Genomic DNA, 19,684 nt, shown 5'->3' with positions numbered 1-19,684 from the left:
AAAAGCAGTGAAGAAAGGAGAGTTTCTGTTTTTAAAAATATCTGCCTTACATTTCCGTAGAAAGAAAAACCCTGGATTAATTTACATAAGCTGCCACTGCACAGAGTGGCCTGCAATCTCACCATTACACTGTATGATAACTCTGTCACCCGTTTATTGGAGCCTTGTATTTTTCAATGGTTTGAAACAGCAATAAACTGACAAGTCACCACCATGGTTAAATTATCCTGGTTCTGAAAAACTTGCACCCAAATGCCGTAAAATATAAGTAGTAACCTGCCTGGTGAAACACGTCCTTTTCTCAACTGCACTTTGATGCCTTTGAGGCCCCTAAGGGCTAGTGCTCTGTCTCCTTTGTGGGGCACAAAGTAAAGGAAGGAGGTAGGTAACCTGTTTCAAAAGCCAGATAGCCCAGAGTTGGGTGAGAGTTTATATGAACCTATCACTGGTTCTTTCTCCTACATGTTAATGTCTCCACAATGACTGTTCTCTTTTTTTTTTTTTAATTTTTTTTTAACCTTTATTTTTGAGACAGAGAGAAACAGAACATGAACGGGGGAGGGTCAGAGAGAGGGAGACACAGAATCTGAAACAGGCTTCAGGCTCTGGGCTGTCAGCACAGAGCCCGACGCGGGGCTCGAACCCACAGACCGCGAGATCACGACCTGAGCTGAAGTCAGATGCTTAACCGACTGAGCCACCCAGGCACCCCATGACTGTTCTCTTTAACTTCATCCAAGTCCATCCTGCCATTCTCTCAGTAAGTCATTCAACAATCGTTACCGATGACCTTGCTATGATGCCCTCCACCAGGTTCCAGAAATCTGAAGGTAAAAAATACACATTGCCCTTAAGAAAGTTGTAGAAAGTGAAGGCATAAACTAATAAATTGGGACATCAACAATGCAGTAAATACCACCACAGAGTCCACTCTCTGTACACATACACAAATTCGTTTATTCATATCAACACACAAAATCTTTCTACCCTGTGAATCTGAACTTCCAAAAACTCCAAGCTCTTAAAAGTTTTGAAGCAGTGCCTTGGAAAAGGTGTGGTTCTAAAATGTACAATTTCGGTAGTGTCATTTAGAGTGTATGTTTGTGTAGATGTGTGTGTGTGTCTGTCTACGTGTGTATTTTTATAAAAAGTAGAAACACCTTTAGATAGAATTTTGCCAAGGGTACAATAGTCTAAACAATTGATGCCTTCTGTAGCCAGACTGATTCAGTGTATATCAACTTGTTACTTGTTGTAATAACCAGATAATAGTTCAGAGTATCTTCAAATGAATGTTTACTGATACATCCTTACGATACTAAAAAGTCTGGATCACTTGTTTGGGAAGTCAGATACTAAAAGTCACTGTGATTTAAATTCATAAAATCATGATAAATATTCTAAGAGGAGACCTAATCTTATTTTGTTCACATCCTGTACATCCAAGGTATTCTGTTAATGAGTAAATAGTAGGAATTTGGATCTGCTTTGTTTTTCATTGTACTGAACAATATGTAGAACAGTGCAGGTTCTGATATCAAACTGTCGATACTGGAAACTAGGTTCTTCCCTGTACAAGTCATGCGACGTCTCCAAGCTTCAATTGTCTCATCCGTAAGATGGAGATAATAGTAGCTACCTCATAGAGACAGACAGATGAAAGAGGTAGCTGCATATAAAGCACATAGCACTGGGGCGCCTGGGGGTCTCAGTCGTTTGAGCATCTAACTCTTGATTTTGGCTCAGGGCATGATCCCAGGGTCATGGGCTCATGCTGAACATGGATAACCTGCTTAAGAATCTCTCTCTCTCTCTCTCTCTCTGTCCCTCTGCTTCTCTCCCCGCTCATGCTTGCTCTCTCTCACAAATAAAAATAAATAAATAAAACAAAAATAAAGCATATAGCACTGGGACAAGCCCTATCATTTTTTTTAATGTTTGTTTATTTTTTGAGATAGAGAGAGAGAGACAGAGCATGAGCAGGGGAGGGGCAGAGAGAGAGGGAGACACAGAATCTGAAGCAGGCTCCAGGCTCTGAGCGGTCAGCACAGAGCCCGATGCAGGGCTCGAACTCACTGACCACAAGATCATGACCTGAGCGGAAGTCGGACCCTTAACAGACTGAGCCACCCAGGCGCCCCATGGGACAGGGACTATCATTAAGTAAGATAGTATTATTTTTGTCATTATTTGATCTCAGAACATTTAATATCTGTCAAGAAATTATTTTGCTACCCTATGTTTGTGTTTATGGCAATATAGTAATGACAATTTGTATTAATTCTATAAGACTATAGAGTCATGTCGCTGTATTTATTCATTTCATTTATTTATCTATTAACTTGCAGTTATTGAATGATGAGTGTATTGGGTGGGGTAGGGAACACAAGGGTAATTTAACTACTACCAATAGAGTTTCAGACTATCGTCCTGGAATCCTGCATTATTTTAACTAAGTTTAATAAACTCAGACACAAAAAATAACTTGAAGATACCTGCAAAGCCCTTGTTATATAATTTGCTCTTTCGATAGATGACAAAACATGATTTCTCTCTGTTATGTTGCCAGTAACAGATAATTATTTTGGTGTCTTTCAAGGAGATAATCCCCAGAATCTAACACAACAACAGTAAACCGGTTTGAAGGTAAATGGAACCAACTTTTAAAAAATAAACGTCAGTATCCTCCCCTCTTTGTTTACCACAAACGGTTAAGGAGACCAAGGGTGATCTACAAAATCACTTTCCCAAATCCACTGTGAAAAGGACCAAAATTTCTTTGAACATGTAGGCAGCTCCCAATCTCAGATTTTTCAGATGCCAAGAATCAGCCCAGGTCCCCATGTTGTGATCTCAGCAGCAACATCACGGCCGAGGTAGGGACTCCACTCCTCAGTGACTTAAGCATTTGGAGATGGTTACCATCTGTCCTAGCTATTTGTTCCTAAACAGGTGAAAGTAAAAATAACCAAGTGTTCCTAAAGCAATTCTCTTATAAAAAAAAAAAAAAAGAAGAAGAAGAAAGAAAGAAAGAAAAAAGAAAAAGAAAAAAAAAAGTTAAGTGCATTAGCACAATTTCTGCCGGCACTTTTAACAGTGATCTAGGTAGTTCTGATACAGATGGTCTAAGGACTACACTCTGAGCAGCCCTGGTGTGTAGACAAACCCTCTCTCACTTAATCAACACATGGATCAAGCAGTGATTCCCAGGAAGTGGATCCAGTGCCAGGCGGACTGCCTGAGAAGGCAGAATCGTAGTCTCCACCCCCAGAGTTACTGGGGCCCAGAAACCTGCTGATAATTCGTATATTTACAAGTTTTCTGGGAAAGTCTAACATACAGCCAATGGTGAGAGGAAAGGGGCTATATTTTACTTCAACACATCCGTGGGTGGTCCTTGTTCCACAATTTACTAGCTCTCTGACCTTATAATTGCTCCATCATTGATCTATAAAATAGCTGTTACAAAGATTAAATAAAGCAATGCATGTTAAGAAGCCAGCATGTAGTAAGCTGATTATTATTGTTATCATTATATGCCCAGCTCTAAGTAAGATATACAGAAGTAAAATGTGTGCTTCACTACTTCAAGAAGCATATAACTTATTTAGAAAAATGATGTAAATATTAATAGGAATTTAAAATGTGAGTTTATATTCTAAAGCAATGACATATTTACACACATGTAAAACGTAGTCTGAGTAACAAAGTAGATTGTAAAATACAGAGGATTATAATATAAGAACATAGGAAAAGTCATATGAAGTTTGCTTAAATAAATAAATAAATAAATAAATAAATAAATAAAATGTCCAATACTGGGGTGCCTGGGTGGCTCAGCTGGTTGAGCGTCCAACTCTTGATTTCGGCTCAGGTCATGATCTCATGATTCTTGGGATCAAGCTGCTATTGGGACACTGCATTGATAGCATGGAACCTGCTTGGGACTGTCTCTCTCCCTCCCTCTCTGTCCTTCCCTAGCTCACACACACGTGCTTTCTCTCTGTCTCTCAAAAGTAAATAAATAATCTTTAAAAAAAATAACAAAATGTATAATTCTGCTAATTCAGGCAACCTAATTCTCACCAATTCACCATTTTTAATGCATATTGTAGAAAAATATTAAAATCATGAGTGCTAATCAACTTCTACTTATTACTTAAAACGAGAATTAGAAAACGTATATATCTGGGAAAGGAGTCCATGGAGTAGGCATCAAGGAGCCCACGAAAACTCTGAAATTTCATGCAAAACGTTGTTTTATGTGAGTATGAATATTTCTGAGGAGAGAGCAGTACCTTTCATTTGATTCTCAAAGGGTTTTCTGCTCCCTCCCGAAACGTTAAGGACCATCAAAGAGTCCTGTTTTAGTTCTCATCATGTGCATCCTTATGTGTGCTGAAAAAATATAACTCCTGACTGCATTCCAAATAATCTCCTTGCTTACTTTCGTGTACATGTCCTTTGAATCATTTTCTTCACGCTCTCACCATTCAAATATCCTGAGAATAGAAGTCACACGGTAAGATCTCATTTGAGGAAATTGTAAAGCAGACTTTCATGGCTACCTCAACCTATTCAAATCCTACAGGCATCAGCATGGAAGTTTATGTACCTGTTTTAAAAGTTCCAGCGGCCAAGATTACTGATGATTATATTCCCTTTTTATTATTATTTTTTATCCATTTCTCAATCTTTTGAATTATTTTCAATTAGTCCTGTGCTTCTTTTCATCTCAGATAGAAAAGTGAAGGAACTTCCCTGGAAGGATACAATTCACTTTTGCCAACTTGTATGTTGCCAACCCAGCACTTAACATTATTGATGTTACAGGTTTTTGATTGAGGTAAATTGGTGTATAACATTATATAAGGTTCCGGTGTGCAACATTATAATTTGATATTTGTATGCACTTCAAAGCGATCACCATCCTAAGCCTAGTTACTATCCATCAGCATACAATTAAGCCCCTTCACCCATTTTTATTTCTCTTCTCCTACAGGTGTGTGTGCAACATCGACTGCTCTCAAACCAACTTCAATCCCCTCTGTGCTTCTGATGGGAAATCTTATGATAATGCATGTCAAATCAAAGAAGCATCATGTCAGAAACAGGAGAAAATTGAAGTCATGTCGTTGGGTCGATGTCAAGGTAATGTTCGTACCAAAATTCATTTCAAAGCATGTTTTTAGTCTTCGTGTAGAAGTGAAGAGTGAAGATAACTCCTTATTAGGCAAGCTATTTCATTTCCGGAAAACAGTTCTGATTTATAATGGATAGCAGAGTCTACTGTAGCATTTTGGTGATTATAGGAGTCTCAGGGTCTGTCAGCAACAGCCCGTATCTTTTTTCTATATAATGGGACTGTGTCTTCATAATGCTGTAAACACAGAAGCCTGTATTCAGCAGACATTCTCGTTGCAGAGGGAAAAAAGAGCCAAAGTCATTTTTAGCAAAGAGGCTGAGGATTTATTAGCAAGCCTTGAAATTAAAAACAAATGGCACCATTTTTATGTGTTGATTTCAATAGAAGTGTTTCAAGTACATTTTTTTAAAGCACAATGTACTAGAAAGTTCCATTTTGTTTCTTATTCAGAAACAAACGTTTCCTGGATTTTTGACTTGTTATTCTTTTATTCACCTTATCTCAATTGTAATTGTGAACCTACTCTGCCCCAAACTTCAGAAAACTGATATCATTCTACTATTCACTCTCAAGCAAATTGACATAAATCTGTCTTTGTGTACAGGTTGCTTAGAACTATAGTGGTAAAATTTCCTTAATTGTCATGAAGGTACTATCGGAGGAGTAATGTAAATTTGACATTAGATGTTTAGGACGCATTTGATCAATCTTTTAATTGTTAATTTTTTTTTAACGCAGATAACACAACTACAACTACTAAATCTGAAGATGGGCATTATGCAAGAACAGATTATGCAGGTACTTATAATGTTTTCTACTACAGATATGAGCGCTTCTTTAAGAGAGTTCTGAAAGAATAATTTTTACTCTTGAACCTTAGTTGAATCTTCCAAGACTCTGACATGTGCTGATCTTCTCTCGCTCAGTTCAAACCTTCAATAGGCAATAGTGAATTTTTGTTGAAGCAAATAAAATACTTTTTTTTTTTTGCCAGAGTTAAAGCAATTGTCAAAATGTCAGCAAGATATAACTAACTTGTTTTGACAGTGCAAACGGTACAAATGACAAAACATTTATCAAATTAATGGGCGTTGATGGAAATTAATGCAGTTTTTGGCAGCATATCGTGATGAATGCAAACGTTCTTGCTTGAATTTTCATTAAAGTCAACAAGAAAAAGCTTTGCTAGTCTCTAAAAACACTAGAAAGGACAGCTATAGATAATAATACAGCTGATCTCTCTTTCATGCAAAGTTAAAAAGGTAGGTGTAAACTATTTTCAAAATAATAAAAGTTCTTTAAAACTACAATGTAGCTTCTGACGTCTGCAGAATTATCAAGCATTTATATAAAAACATACATTTTATTAGCAATTATAGAATGCTATTTTGAGAACTATTTCTATCTAATGTAATGTTTCTAGAGTGAGAGATAGTTGACGGGCACACAAATAGCAGATCATAAAATTTTATAAAATTTTGGATTGAAATATAAAAATAAATTATTGATGATGATGACGATATGTAGAGGTTTTTTTTAAATTTTTTAAAGAGTTTTTCATTTAACTATCAAACAGTAGTGACTAAATTTAGTCAATCGAAAGTGCTTCTATCTGTATTATCATTCATTTTTTTCAGTTATTGCATTTTCTTTAACAGTACTTATGAAGTTATATTCATATACAAAATTAATCTCAATGAAACTGAAGAAAGGTAATCAGATATTGCACTATGGATACCTCATACCTCTCCGGATTTGGAAGTAACAAAATAATTTTTTTTTTAATTTTTAATTTTTATTTTAATGATTTTCAACATGTAAAACCTTTTATGTGCTAGAAGCCCAGAATCATCATGAACAATAATACATGGAAAACATTAGTTCTACTATTGTATAGGTGTTCCCAAATGTCCAACTAAGATATTAGCAGGTATTCCTTAAAAAAAGTTGTCTGTGGTCAATAAGTTTGGGAAGAGCCTAGGTAAACAAATGACTTTCTTACCCAGAGCACTTCAGAGCTCTTTATGTGCACTGTAAAATTTTTAAGAGATATGAATCTTTTATTAATTAGTTTAATTTATTTAATTTTTGTTCCAATACATACACAATGCACACAAATGTAGGCTGGATAGTATAATGAACCAATATGTACTCATCACTCAAATGTAGGAACCTGGTCCCATCCCAAACTCCATCCCGTTTCAGCATTTTCAAAATATGTGGAAAGAAATCCCAGAAATTACATCATTTTATTCATAAATACTTTAGCCTGCAACCCTAAAAGATCAACACTTTTTAAATAAAATTTCATCATTATCACACCTAAAATGATTATGAATAATCCCTTATAATATATAGCTTTTATCAAACTTATTTGATAAATAACACATGTTTTGGGGGCGCTTTTACAGCACTAATGTTCCCAAGAATGCACTTTGAAATATGCTGATCCACAGGAAAATATTAAAAGTAATAGAAGATAATGAAAAATCGAGGTCTGAAGCTAATAATATACATTTTAAATATTAAATGAAATCAAATTTAAATTCTATATTTTGTTCTAAACAATTGCTATATCTTGAAGGTATTATAAGCTGCTACCTGGCATATTTAATTTTACTGTAGCCTAAAGTATTTGAAGATTTCATAAAGATTTCACTTTCACATAAAGAGTAACTAACTGTGCTTAAAATACCTTTATACCTGTTTTGCAAACTAATTCGCTTGGGAAAAAAAATCTTCAAAAATTTAATATTATATGAAAATGTTCTCTATTGAACCATCCATCATTGAACTCATAGGAAAATCAAGCCTCTCCCTGAAACAAAGAACTTTTCAAGTTGATTAGCATCAATATGCATATATATGTGAGTTTCTGAAATTGTACATTAAATATCATAATGGAGTTTACCGCTCTCTCATTGTCATTCATATTACATATTTACAGTTTGCCCATTTTCAAAGAGTTTGGGAGTTGAAATATTGTTCCAAAAAAATTCATATTTGAATTTGGCTTCAAACAAATAATTTCTGACCTTCAATGTCAATGCTTTCAGTTGGCATTATTTCCTATCTTATCACTTTATTGAACATGAGAAGGAAAGAGAATGTGTTTTTAAATCCATGCAAATGGAAACTATTCAGACCCTCCATGTTGTCCAAGGTCTTCTAGTTTGACATGAGATTTATTTAATAATTTCCGACGAAAAATTTTTAAGATAAAAGTAATGCTTAAAAATACATGTTTGTTGAAGTCCACATTTAAGACAGGAACAAAGATAATGTCAATTGAAGCTTGCAGTTTCTAATTAACCATTGATTGCATACTTTAAAACTCCCATGGAATTTAATTTAGATGTCTTTATTTTCATTGGCAATCTTATTAAAATACAATGTATACCCCTCGTTAGACATTATTTAAATAATAGCCATGTCCCTCAACATTTCCAGGTTCCCAACAGTGTTTGCATTTTTATAAATTTGGGGATAAAACATTGGGAAAATAAAAGGAACCAAACAGAGACTCAGTATGTCATTGTCCTCTTAATTTCTGTTTCATATTTTCAAAACTCCCCAAGGAGGGAAGATGGGCACTGTGTGACTCACATTCCTAGAAGTTTGCTGTGTGTTCACAAGCTCATTCAATGTCACAGTCACTTCCCCTGTTAGACAAACATCCATGGATGCTCCCACTGAAGGGAAATACCAGTCTTAACACACTCTCATTTTCTTCTTACATGTCCTCAATACTATATGTGAAAAACCTTTAACAACACACCGTAGTTTCCCCTTTGAGCCTACCTTAAATACAAGAACACACATTTCTGATTAAAAAAATGAACATATAATTTAAAGAGAGCCTAAACCTAAAAATAAATATCTTGTGTCTCATATTTAATATCATTTAAAAGAAAGAGACTGCAGTAAGGACCAGCAAGAGCCGATTTGCAAACAAATAAATGCAAACTAAGAGAGCCATGCCTCCAACAACACTAAGCAGAGGTAGACTACAGTGTGACTGGACTTGTGCAGAGCTGTGAATTCTGAGATCCTCACAGGCGTATACCTGAAATAGAGATGAGGAAAACAAAGAATTTGCCAGATCATCCCAGCCACCACTGCTTTCTGGTTGTGCTTGACTTGGGTCTCTCTTCTGCCCTCTCTCTTTTAATGAGACTCAAGACGTTAGTGAGTCCTGAATCAAGAGCTTTGGCTCTGTGTTTCAAGGCAGAGTGACAAGACCCCTGTCTGATAAACTAAATGGGCCACTTAGTGTTATTCTTCTTCACCAGTCTAAGACTCGGGCTTCGATTTAGGTCTTTCTATTTACTTGCAGAAAGTCTCCGAGAACAAAAAGCTCCACAGAGCTGGAGCTTTTGAGGGTTTCTATTGTTTGAAAATGTTAATATTAAACTTTCCTTCTGGGAGTTTTTATAAATAGCATATTTTATAAATAGCTAATGTTTTACACCTCTTGAAATCTGCAACATTTTCTTTTTAAAAAAACTTCCCTCATGTCTTGACGAAAAAAAGGAAGCCCAACTATTGTGTTTTTCTTCATCTGGCATATATATTTTCTGATTATATTGCTTTTCTGTCTGAAAGTCTGATCATGCCTCAGAAGAACTAGCTACATGATCTTCCAGGGAAAATTTACTCGGTTTTATGTTTGTAAAATATACACATATACATAAAGATGCGCAAAAAGCAAAACAAACCATGAATTTAAACTGTTTTGTCTTTTACCATCTAGAAAATAAAATGAATTTTGTTTCATGACATTTTGTACCAGTTTCCAAAATAATCTGTGGTGGCTTACAATTAAAGCATATTCAATGAGATCGTTAAAAGAGAAAGTGAAAACACAAAGCATAACTGTAGAGGAAAATAAATATATCAGCAACATGGACTATTACAGTTACTGCATTTAGCCCTAAGCTTCCTTGCAACCAGTGTATAAAGAGGAAATGTGATGAATTCGTTCATTCAGCAAATATTTAGAGGCCCTGCTCTCTGCACTCCACGGGGCTTTACAAGGGTGAACACATCATTCTAAGTCTCTGCTAAAATGCAGCCTAGGCTTTCAGTGTCTGATAAAAAATAAATAAATAATCAGGTCAGGAACCAAACAACTAATTTCTCTAATGCTAAGTTCTAAAAGAATATTTGGCATAGATCTTACGAGGCATCACTGGAAAACATAGAATGGATGATATCTTTAACAATGATTTTTATGAAATTTGCCTGTAGGCTTTTCATATGGCTGGGGAGATTTTTTTTTTTTTTGTAATAATGTCCTATAAATTCTAGACCACAGAATTAGAATACGTGTAACTCAATGATAGTCTCTCTGGGGCAGATTAAAAAATCAGTTATGTTTATGTATATTTCCAAATTGGAAAAAAAAATAAATCCCAGTATACTAAGGGAAATGGCTGTTGAGAGAATGTGTTCGGCTTATCTTCCTTGTGTGTCTACAGATTTGACGGGAACTGGATTAACAGAAGAGTCAGAAGGCCCAAGTAAAGATAAAGAATATGGTAAATTATAATGTGTATATGGGGAAAAGAAATTTCCCCTGCTTGTATTAGCAGTTAATGAAAAAAGTTAACCCTGAGTCATCTCCAGTCTTGGGAGGAAGCCAGGGTCTTCCCAGCTCTGAGTTTAGGTACAGGTATGCATGGAGTCTATTCGTCTTCTTATCGTGCATTACACTGTGGCCTTTCACCGTTTCTTGTAACATTTAGAGAAGATTAATTCTTTTTAGGCAAGTTTCTCTTTAGAAACCTCTCCTTTATCTTTAAGCAATGCTTTAGATATGAAGTTTGGGACTAAATTAGATACTAAGCTCGGGTCTAAAAGATGAAAGGAAGAAGCCAGAAGTATACATTTAAACCAAATTCCATACATCCTACTATTATTCCATTGACTCATTTGTTCACCCTGAGAGGAAACTGACATCTTGAAAGGGTATCTAGTCTAAGTGAATTGTCATAATAACTTGTTCTCTGTAGAACCCTTGGCAATTTACAAAGGCTTTTCACGTATATTGTCTCCTTCAGTCTCGATGACAGAAATGTGAGGGAGATATGATATGCATTTGACAGGTGAGAAATGGAGGTTCAGGGAGATTAACTAAAAAGGGTATGCGATAGAGCTAAGGTTCAAACCATCATCACTAATTCCAGAATCCAGCAAAGCGTGAATGGTATGGGACCAGAGGAGACGTGTCACTACCTAACATACTTAGAGACTTTGGGATCCCCCTCTGCACCTTAGAGGTTAACTCCTTGAGAGTTCCAGACTCAAAAATGTTTCGCCATGATACCTACATTGCTGTGAAATGCTCCAAAGAGTTCCTCCTCTCTTTGAATCTGTCTCTATCTCATAAACATTCTACAAGTTCTGTCTTCTTTGATTTTTAAATTTTACTCTTCTGTTTTCTATTTCCTCACATAGACAAGAGAAACCAAAGAGAACAGTTTTTGCTACCCAGTAATCCTACATTAATAGAAAAAGTGTGTGTGATACTTTCTAGGTTTACAGAGATCCATTCCCATTACCTTATTCGCTCTCATGTCAATTCAATAAAACACAGTTACAAATACTAGGGGGAATAAAACTGTGGCTCAGAAAACCTAAGTGGTTGACCCAGAACTGGACACAGTATTTTGACACATTGACCAGCCACCCATGTGAATACAGCACTTGCTTGATTAATCTACTATTTGCCTCGATTCCTCTTCCACTATATGTATATCGACATGAATATCAAGTGGTTACATATCATATTTATAACATGAATTAATTCAGTCATGTGGAAAAAAATCTGCATTTAAAATGGAAGCTTTTTCCGTTTGCTCATGAACACAAAGAGCACTTCACCGGAAAGCATGTTATGTCTAGGCCAATAATTTGATCTGTAGGAAATAAATAAATAGCAGCAAATGCAGGCAGCAGCTTGTAGCACAAATATTGGTATCAACAGTGAAATAAATAAAAACGTTTGCCCAGGCTATTACAGTGCCACCAGACTAGCCTAGAATATTTAAGCTCAGGAAATGAATTAAGATGTCAAGATTTTCTCAAGATTTCTGAGGGAAAGTATCTCAATTCAAGTATTTTCCCCTCTGGGATTTACATTAGACTGCTGCAAAATTCATAAAGCTTTCTATGAACTCTAGCTCACAATTTTTCCTGCTCTCTTGAACTTCTGTGCTTTCATTGTTTTCTCCATAAAATCATGTAGCCAGTCATCTGTAATATTATGTTATGTTCATGGTTATAGATAAACACAGAAATGGTATTTGCAATACAGATGAACGTTTCCTACTGAAGAGTTGCCTTGGGCCCTGGTAGACTCTGGAAAACTTTGTGTTTATGCCCCAGTTCATAAATGCATCCTGCATCATTTATGTGCTCTTTTTCCGATTTGAAATGCTCCTTTCTGAAACAAATTGTTCACTTTGAGGTGTTACTCATGTACCTTTCTCTTCCATAAAGGTGTGGCAGGCAGATTAGTGGTTAAGGCCACTAAAAATCAGGGCCGAGTTTAAACACTGGCCATGCTTTTGATTATTTAACCTGGAGCCAATTAATTGACCTTTCTGAGCCTCAGTTTCCTCATTTGTTCAATGGAGATAATAAGCCCCCTTCCTTAGGGTTGAAGTTTGAATATAAGGGGCACCTGAGTGGCTCAGTCAGTTAAGCATCCCACTGGGACTCTTGATGTTGGCTCAGTGTGTGAGTTCAAGCCCCACAGTGGGCTTTGTGCAAACAGTGTGGGGCCTGCTTGGGATTCTCTCTCTCTCTCTCTCTCTCTCTCTCTCTCTCTCTCTCTCTTTACCTCTCCCCTACTTGCTCTCTCTCTCAAAAAATAAACTAAAAGAAAATTAAAGTTTGAAGTTAAAAAGACATTATGTAACATATTAGCAAGAAACTAGCAAGCCAGCTATTTGTTATTATTTTCCTTTTGGTCTGACAGTTGAAAATTTATTAATGGACAGTATAACATATTGTATGGGCTGTGGTCCAGCCATATGATATATATTCAGAGTTTTTGTACAAATACTTTCATTTCTGGACTCATACAATTACAAGGGGTTTCTTTTTTTCCTACTCAAGTCGTATAATAATTTGTCGCAAGAGATTTTGGCAGACTTTTTAATTCATCTGTAAAGAAGTATTTATTGAGCACCTACCATTTGTAAGTCTCCAGCACATTGATATGTCCAGGCCAATAGACATCAGTTATGGCTAACTTTTCAGTTTGCCTCCAGGCACAATTCTATGTACAATATAGTTTGATCGCTTTAAAATAATATGATCACCCGATTATTAAAACATGAGGTTCAAATAAAAATTCAGTAAAAGGACGTAAGGCTTGACAGAATTGCAAGATCGTGATATCGCTTACATTTCTTTTCTTCCTGACCTTTAAAGTTAGTCGTTTGTATCCCAGGGTGTTTGTATGAAAGAACTGCACATTCATTCTTTAAAAGAAGCCTGTGTAATGGGTGACCATAGTGATGGGAAAGTATCAAGCAGAAATAACAGGAATGTCATATATAAGAAGTTATGCCCGTTATGCAAAACATTCTTTCTACTGAGAAAAGTTAGTGTTTGTACATCATCAACCAGCAGACACACAGATACACACACACCTTAAAGAGTCAGAGCATCAAGGTCAGAACAAATGCGTGCAACAAAAGCTAAGCATCAAGGAAAAGAGTTGCCTTTCCTTGCTGATTAGCTTTTGTTGCTTTGTTTAACACAGGAGGCAAAGAGGAAAGGCTGGTTGAACGTGAACATCTAGATACCACGAGTGAAAGTGACGCAGTTCTCCACCTGAATTTACCCTTTTACCTCAAGCCTGTTATTTCCATTCCTAGGAAAAGTGGCATAAATAGGGGTAGAATGTGAGAAACCGAAAGAAGACGAGGATATGCCCAAACGCTCTGCATAATTTCAAGACACGCTGTTTTCCATAAAACTAATAAATAGAATTCAAGCAGTTTCAAAAAAAAACCCCAAAATATCCAGACCACTTTGATTGCTGCTTTTGTTAATGAGTCTGATATGCTTCACATATATGAACCCACATTATCAAGCACATTGAAAATTCAGTTCTCACATCTTGATGATTTGAGATTGTGTACACATATAATCAACTAAAAATGTTTTTAAATATCTTTGAAGCTAAAATCCCTCGGAAATATTGTGTTTCTAAACACTGTTCCTTGTTTCATGGGTCATAGCTTGCTCCCTTTAAGCTGTTCATTTGGAAATTGCTCAGACTTTTGGTTTGAACTCAAATGTAATTAAGAGAAATCTAACTTGTGAGCCAAACTCCAGGCATAACAATGTATGAAAATCAGTGATAAGGCTTGAGGGAAGTGGGGTGGTCCAATAACATGAAAATACTAATGAGGACCAGGGAGGTTAGCACCCACACCCACCTCTGAGTCCTGAAACACAGGAAAAGAGGGTAGAGAAAATGGCTACCTTGTGAGAAGACTAAAGGCGTGTGGTATTCTAGGAGAAACCTAGTACTTCAGGATGCAAGAAGGGAGATGAGAATTTCAGTGAAACTTCTGAAGATGTGGGGTGAGGAATTTGCTGATTATGGAGCACAGTTTCTGGTGAGCTTTGGGAAGTGGATGGAAACTGGGGACAAAAAGATAGGCTTAGTCAAAGATGGAGAACCAAAACCAGCAGCACATGGTGGACATGGTGATTCAGTGGAGATGGGCAACTGAGAAAGGACAGGGCAGGAATCGGATATTGACTAAATTCGGTATAAAAGCTCTTGGACCTGTAGACTTAGAAATCTAAATTTTCAACACACCAGGAGTAAGCTGTTGTTCAGCAGGGAACTCAAATTAATCAGATTCAATGTCTGTGTGTTGATTTGCAATGAGAAAGCATTACCTGGAGGACTCGGGTCCCCTGACCAATGCGTTCTCTTCTTAGACTTGAATTCTCTGAGAAGCCCAGCAGGATGAGGTCACTTAGTGAGCTTGAATAGAGGATATATTCTTCAGATATTTAAGGTAACAAGCTAAGATACAAATGCCTACACTCTAAAGATACCTACCACTACCCTCAGATCGAGATAGGGAAGTGCCTTTGGCCAGGACATCCTCTCCCATGGTCAGAGGTTACCTAACACTGTTGACCTGTGTTATTCTCCTTTGTCTGAGTTGCCATTTCTGACTAATTCTTGTCCAATCTACCTCTTTTCCTAGATATAATACATTTAGTCAGGGTGACATTGAGGCCTGTTCTCCCTGAAGCATTTCATGACTTTAAGGCATTCTGGTGCTCTGGTAAAGTACAGAGCAATCTTGTTATCCTTACTTTTGAATCCCTCTGGGATCTCACTCAATAACCCTAGAAATGACAATATTAGTACAGAATGTCAGTATTAGCCATATTGGATTGGTAGGTCCTCCTTCACTGTGAAAACTGTAAGAGTTTTTACACAACATTAATTTCCATGGCCATTCTTTAACACGTAATCCAAAGACATCCGACCAATAACAAAGGAGAATGAATAAATCTTAGAAAGCAAGTTTAATTTTTTTGGTATTTACTAAGATTTTTATTCTTAGCATGTATGCTAACAAATACCCTTTATGGTGATAATGTTAATGTTTAGTTTCATAAAACAGTGAATTTATTAATTATCCCACACAGAATGAGATGGAGAGTTCTCCAAAGAGTTGTGAACGCATTACCAATGTTTGATAGTGTTACATAATAATGCCTAAAAAATATATACCAGGCCATTAAAAAACCCACTATGTTTCCACTTTCTCTTACATTTTCTGAGGTTCAAAGCTGTGTGTGCTATCCAGAAAACTCCCACTCGAGAGTATTTCATTAAAAAATTTCATTTAATACTGGAAATAAAGGTCTAACAAAAAAAACGTTAATAAATTTTTTAAAATCACTCAGAAAATGAAGCTTAAAAACAAGCGCCATTTGTCCTCCAGAAATTAAGTATTCCAGAAAGGGCATGTTATTAGTCTACAGAGTTTAAACCAACAAGCAATTAGTGCTTTGTCAGGCAGTACACATCCAAATTCACTTCTGCAGATTGACTGTTCATGTACAGTCACAATTATTTTACAAATCTTGCACCACTGGCTTTTTTCCTCTTTATTTTTCTCTTATTTAAAGAACCCCAAGGAAGTTGGGGGTTTCCAGTTGCTTGAAATAATCTCTGAGCGAATCCCCCTCCTGTCCCCACATCCCTGGCTACTCACCCCTCCTCACAGTTGGCACATATATCTCTGTTCTCAGATTCTGGTTTTTAATGAAATGTAGCTGTGGGAGCGTGAGGAAGAACTTAACAGGTAGGCCAGGGAAGCTTATCTCTGCGGTAGTTTTAGTAGAGTATTCACATTGTCTTCTACAATTCGAACAATCAATAGGAAGCATAATATCCCATCAGCAACGATAAGCAACCATTAACTCTCAGTCTTCTCAGTAGATTATCAGGCCTGTATTCTAGCTTTCAAGCTGGCTGCATTCTGCAACTTAGCATGTTTCTTAGCTGTTTACTTTGGCCATGAATCGGTATATGCTTAGGAAATAGAGCTAATTATAATGTTACCCTAAGAAAACTGTTGCCATCTTCATTGTCATCGTTATCATTATCATCATCATCAGGAAAATAATACCACTGTAATAAGATAACTTAGTTTATTCCAAAATCAGTTAGAAAGTATGTTATGTTATCTATTGTTTTGAATTTTCTGCAAAACTATTCTCCAATGATATGTGTAGTCATATTTATTTCTTAATTCCATTTGAATTTCAGAGCCCATGACTTACAAATAGCATTTTGTAGAAGAAAGAGGCGGGAATAAGACTGCAGAAACTTTTACTTCGTTTTGTCTCTAGTCTAAGCTAACTTGAAACTTAAATAGGTATTTAACTTCTCAGAACCTAAGTTTTCCCATGAGTAAAATTTGGTAATAATATTAGATTATATTTTTTTCCGAGATTTATGATGTAACCAAGTACATAGCTTTAGTGCAGAAATCATGAATTTGAGGGAAAGTTGTTGACCATGACCTTATGACCGAGGTTTACAAATAGGGTGACATATGACAATGTCTAGGGACATTTTTGATTGTCTGGAGGAGAGTGGATACTACTTGCATCTAATGGTTAGAGGTCAGGGATGCTGTTAAACATCCTGTGATGTACAGGACAGGGCTCCACAACAAAGAATTATCTAACCAAAATGCCGATAATGCCAAGGTTTGTAAATCCTGCTTTATGGTGTTAGAAATTATGGTAAAGCATGTATGTATGACATTGGTTCTACAAATTAAGTGACCTATGAAATCCAGAGCTGGGTTTCCTGAGCATTTTCAATTCTCCTGTGCCACAAAAGGAGATACAATCCCAGAAACGAGGATCATTGGCTTGGTCCAAACTTTTTATCTCACTGCTTCACACACACGTGTTCTTTTTCTAAAATGATGGTTGTCCCATTAACGGAAATGTGTTTTAAGGTTTCACAAATAAGAGAGAAGATCTGTTTCTGAAAAGGCTTATCAGAATAATAAAAATTCATCTGTCTAAAAAAGAAGTTATATTCTTAGCTATTGTAAGTAATTGAAGAAAGTCCCAGTCATAATTGGACTCCTTATCTTACTCACTATCCTGAAGTAGTATTTTAATAACCTGGGTCCCTGCCTTGCTTCTGTTCAAAGCTGTCATCTTTTAGTTCACATTAGCTGCTCCTTACAAATTTTGACCAAATTGCAGACCTGTTTGAAAGATCTTTAATGATATTCTTTGAGAAGTCAAAAGCAACCATTGCTTTATATTATCAGGCACTTTTACAGTATAAATCTTTGTAAACCTTGCTTCGTAAGAATCTATTTAAAATCAACTGGCTAAATTCATTTGAAGCGTCCAACAGCAATGCTTAAGACTAAAATTGTGTTGTTCGTGGAACAAAATGCTTGATATGTATAACATTAGATCTCAGGGATTCATGAAAAACCTTCATAAGTGAAACAGAAGGGGAAGCTGAAGATGTCTCTTAAATGCAACTTAGCCGTCAACTAGACTGTGCCACACTCCTCAGGGAAGGACGCTAACGGACAATACTGTTCAGAAGCTCCCAGGCGTAGACCCTCCTTGGAACAGGGAATAAACCTTGCTGCCTCGGTTTGCTGTCGTAAAATAAAGTTATTGGTTTTGTAACAAGGACAATGAGGATATTTGTTTAAAAAGACAACTTAAAAAATAGCAGAGACAACGGGAAATGATAAATGAGCAAGTCTTTGCTACAGTAATTACTTTAGTATTGAAACAAATGAATAACTTTCGCAGCAATGCTATTTTCTGTCTCAGATTATACTACTACCAATTCGTATAGTATGTGTACCGTTGACCTTTATACTGGAACAAAAAAGTACCTAAGAAAGAGGTGTTGGTAAATAAATTGTCTGAGAGATCTGTGTTAATGTTTTGAAAAATTTATGATATTCTTTTTGGAAACAGACTATCTCTGAAAGGTGGGACAATTTTTTTTTCCATCTACACTAGCTTCATGACAAAAGTGAATCATTGAAAGAAAAAAATGAAGTAAATCTTTCTGGCATAGATAAATGAAATAACATACAAGTAGCCATTTATTGAAATCCATTTTTTGAAAGTTATTCTCTATATAGCTTGTTAATTCCCTACTGAGATGTTTTGATTTTGTGGAAAACACACTGGACAGGTTATCAAAAGACCGAAATTCTAAACTCGGCTGCTCAATTTACAAATGTTACATAATCTGGGGAAGTCTCCTGTCTTCTCTGAGAATCTTTAAAATGAAAATGACATGTTTTCTACATTTTTCACATGTTTTAGAAATGAAAGCCCTTTGTGAGATGTGACTCACTATGCAGTTACTGGGAATTATTGTTGGCACAAATTTAGGATAGGAAAACCTATTCTAACATGTTTTCCATATTGTCATCAAAGTTGTGATTATTTTTCAGGTTGAAATAATTATTTAATGTGGATAGCATAATTTGATCTAATTTTTAAAAAAATCAAACTGAAGAGTTTTAGGTTCTAAGTTTCCATTTTTTCTATTCCTGCATATGAATATATTAATTGGGTGATATCAAAAAATAAACGACAAGGCTGTTTGACTCAGTCTTCTTTTGCCTATATCTAAAGCTTTGAATGTATGCCCCAGGTAGTTCTGTTCCCTGCTGGTTGGCTTATGCCTTGTTCAGACTCCCTTTTCCAAAAGCTCCAAAGCCATTTGGAGCAGCCATTCATATTGTCACAATGTTTTTTCCCCTCAATGTGTTCCCAAGGAATGGAAGAGTTCATTTCCGCAACATGTGTAGAATGCTTCAGAACTCGAGTAAAAATTGTATTATTCTAAGGTAATGTTATTTAGCCCTGTTAAGAGAACTCTATTACAGAACTTGACTGTAGCAGTATACCAATTAAAATTATGAGTTAGAAATGTGAAGAGCCTATTCCAGATAAGACACACTCCATCAT

General features: G+C 36.1%; 1 protein-coding gene across 2 annotated transcripts in view; it reads left to right on the top strand.

Annotated features, from left to right (window-relative positions):
• TMEFF2 (transmembrane protein with EGF like and two follistatin like domains 2) overlaps positions 1-19,684 on the top strand; it is a 230,509-nt gene that overhangs the window by 177,522 nt on the left and 33,303 nt on the right. Inside the window, exons 6-8 of one of the 2 annotated variants that reach the window (XM_043577355.1) lie at positions 5,003-5,151; positions 5,885-5,944; positions 10,627-10,686. In XM_043577355.1, coding sequence (XP_043433290.1) covers positions 5,003-5,151; positions 5,885-5,944; positions 10,627-10,686 — 269 coding nt within the window. The remainder of the gene's footprint in view (positions 1-5,002; positions 5,152-5,884; positions 5,945-10,626; positions 10,687-19,684) is intronic. The other variant, XM_043577356.1, reaches the window with a different exon arrangement.

Source organism: Prionailurus bengalensis, chromosome C1 (assembly GCF_016509475.1).
Source record: "Prionailurus bengalensis isolate Pbe53 chromosome C1, Fcat_Pben_1.1_paternal_pri, whole genome shotgun sequence".
NCBI classification, from domain to species: Eukaryota; Metazoa; Chordata; class Mammalia; order Carnivora; family Felidae; genus Prionailurus; species Prionailurus bengalensis.
The sequence above is the reverse complement of the archived record's forward strand: the minus strand, read 5'-3'. Positions and strand labels throughout refer to the sequence as shown.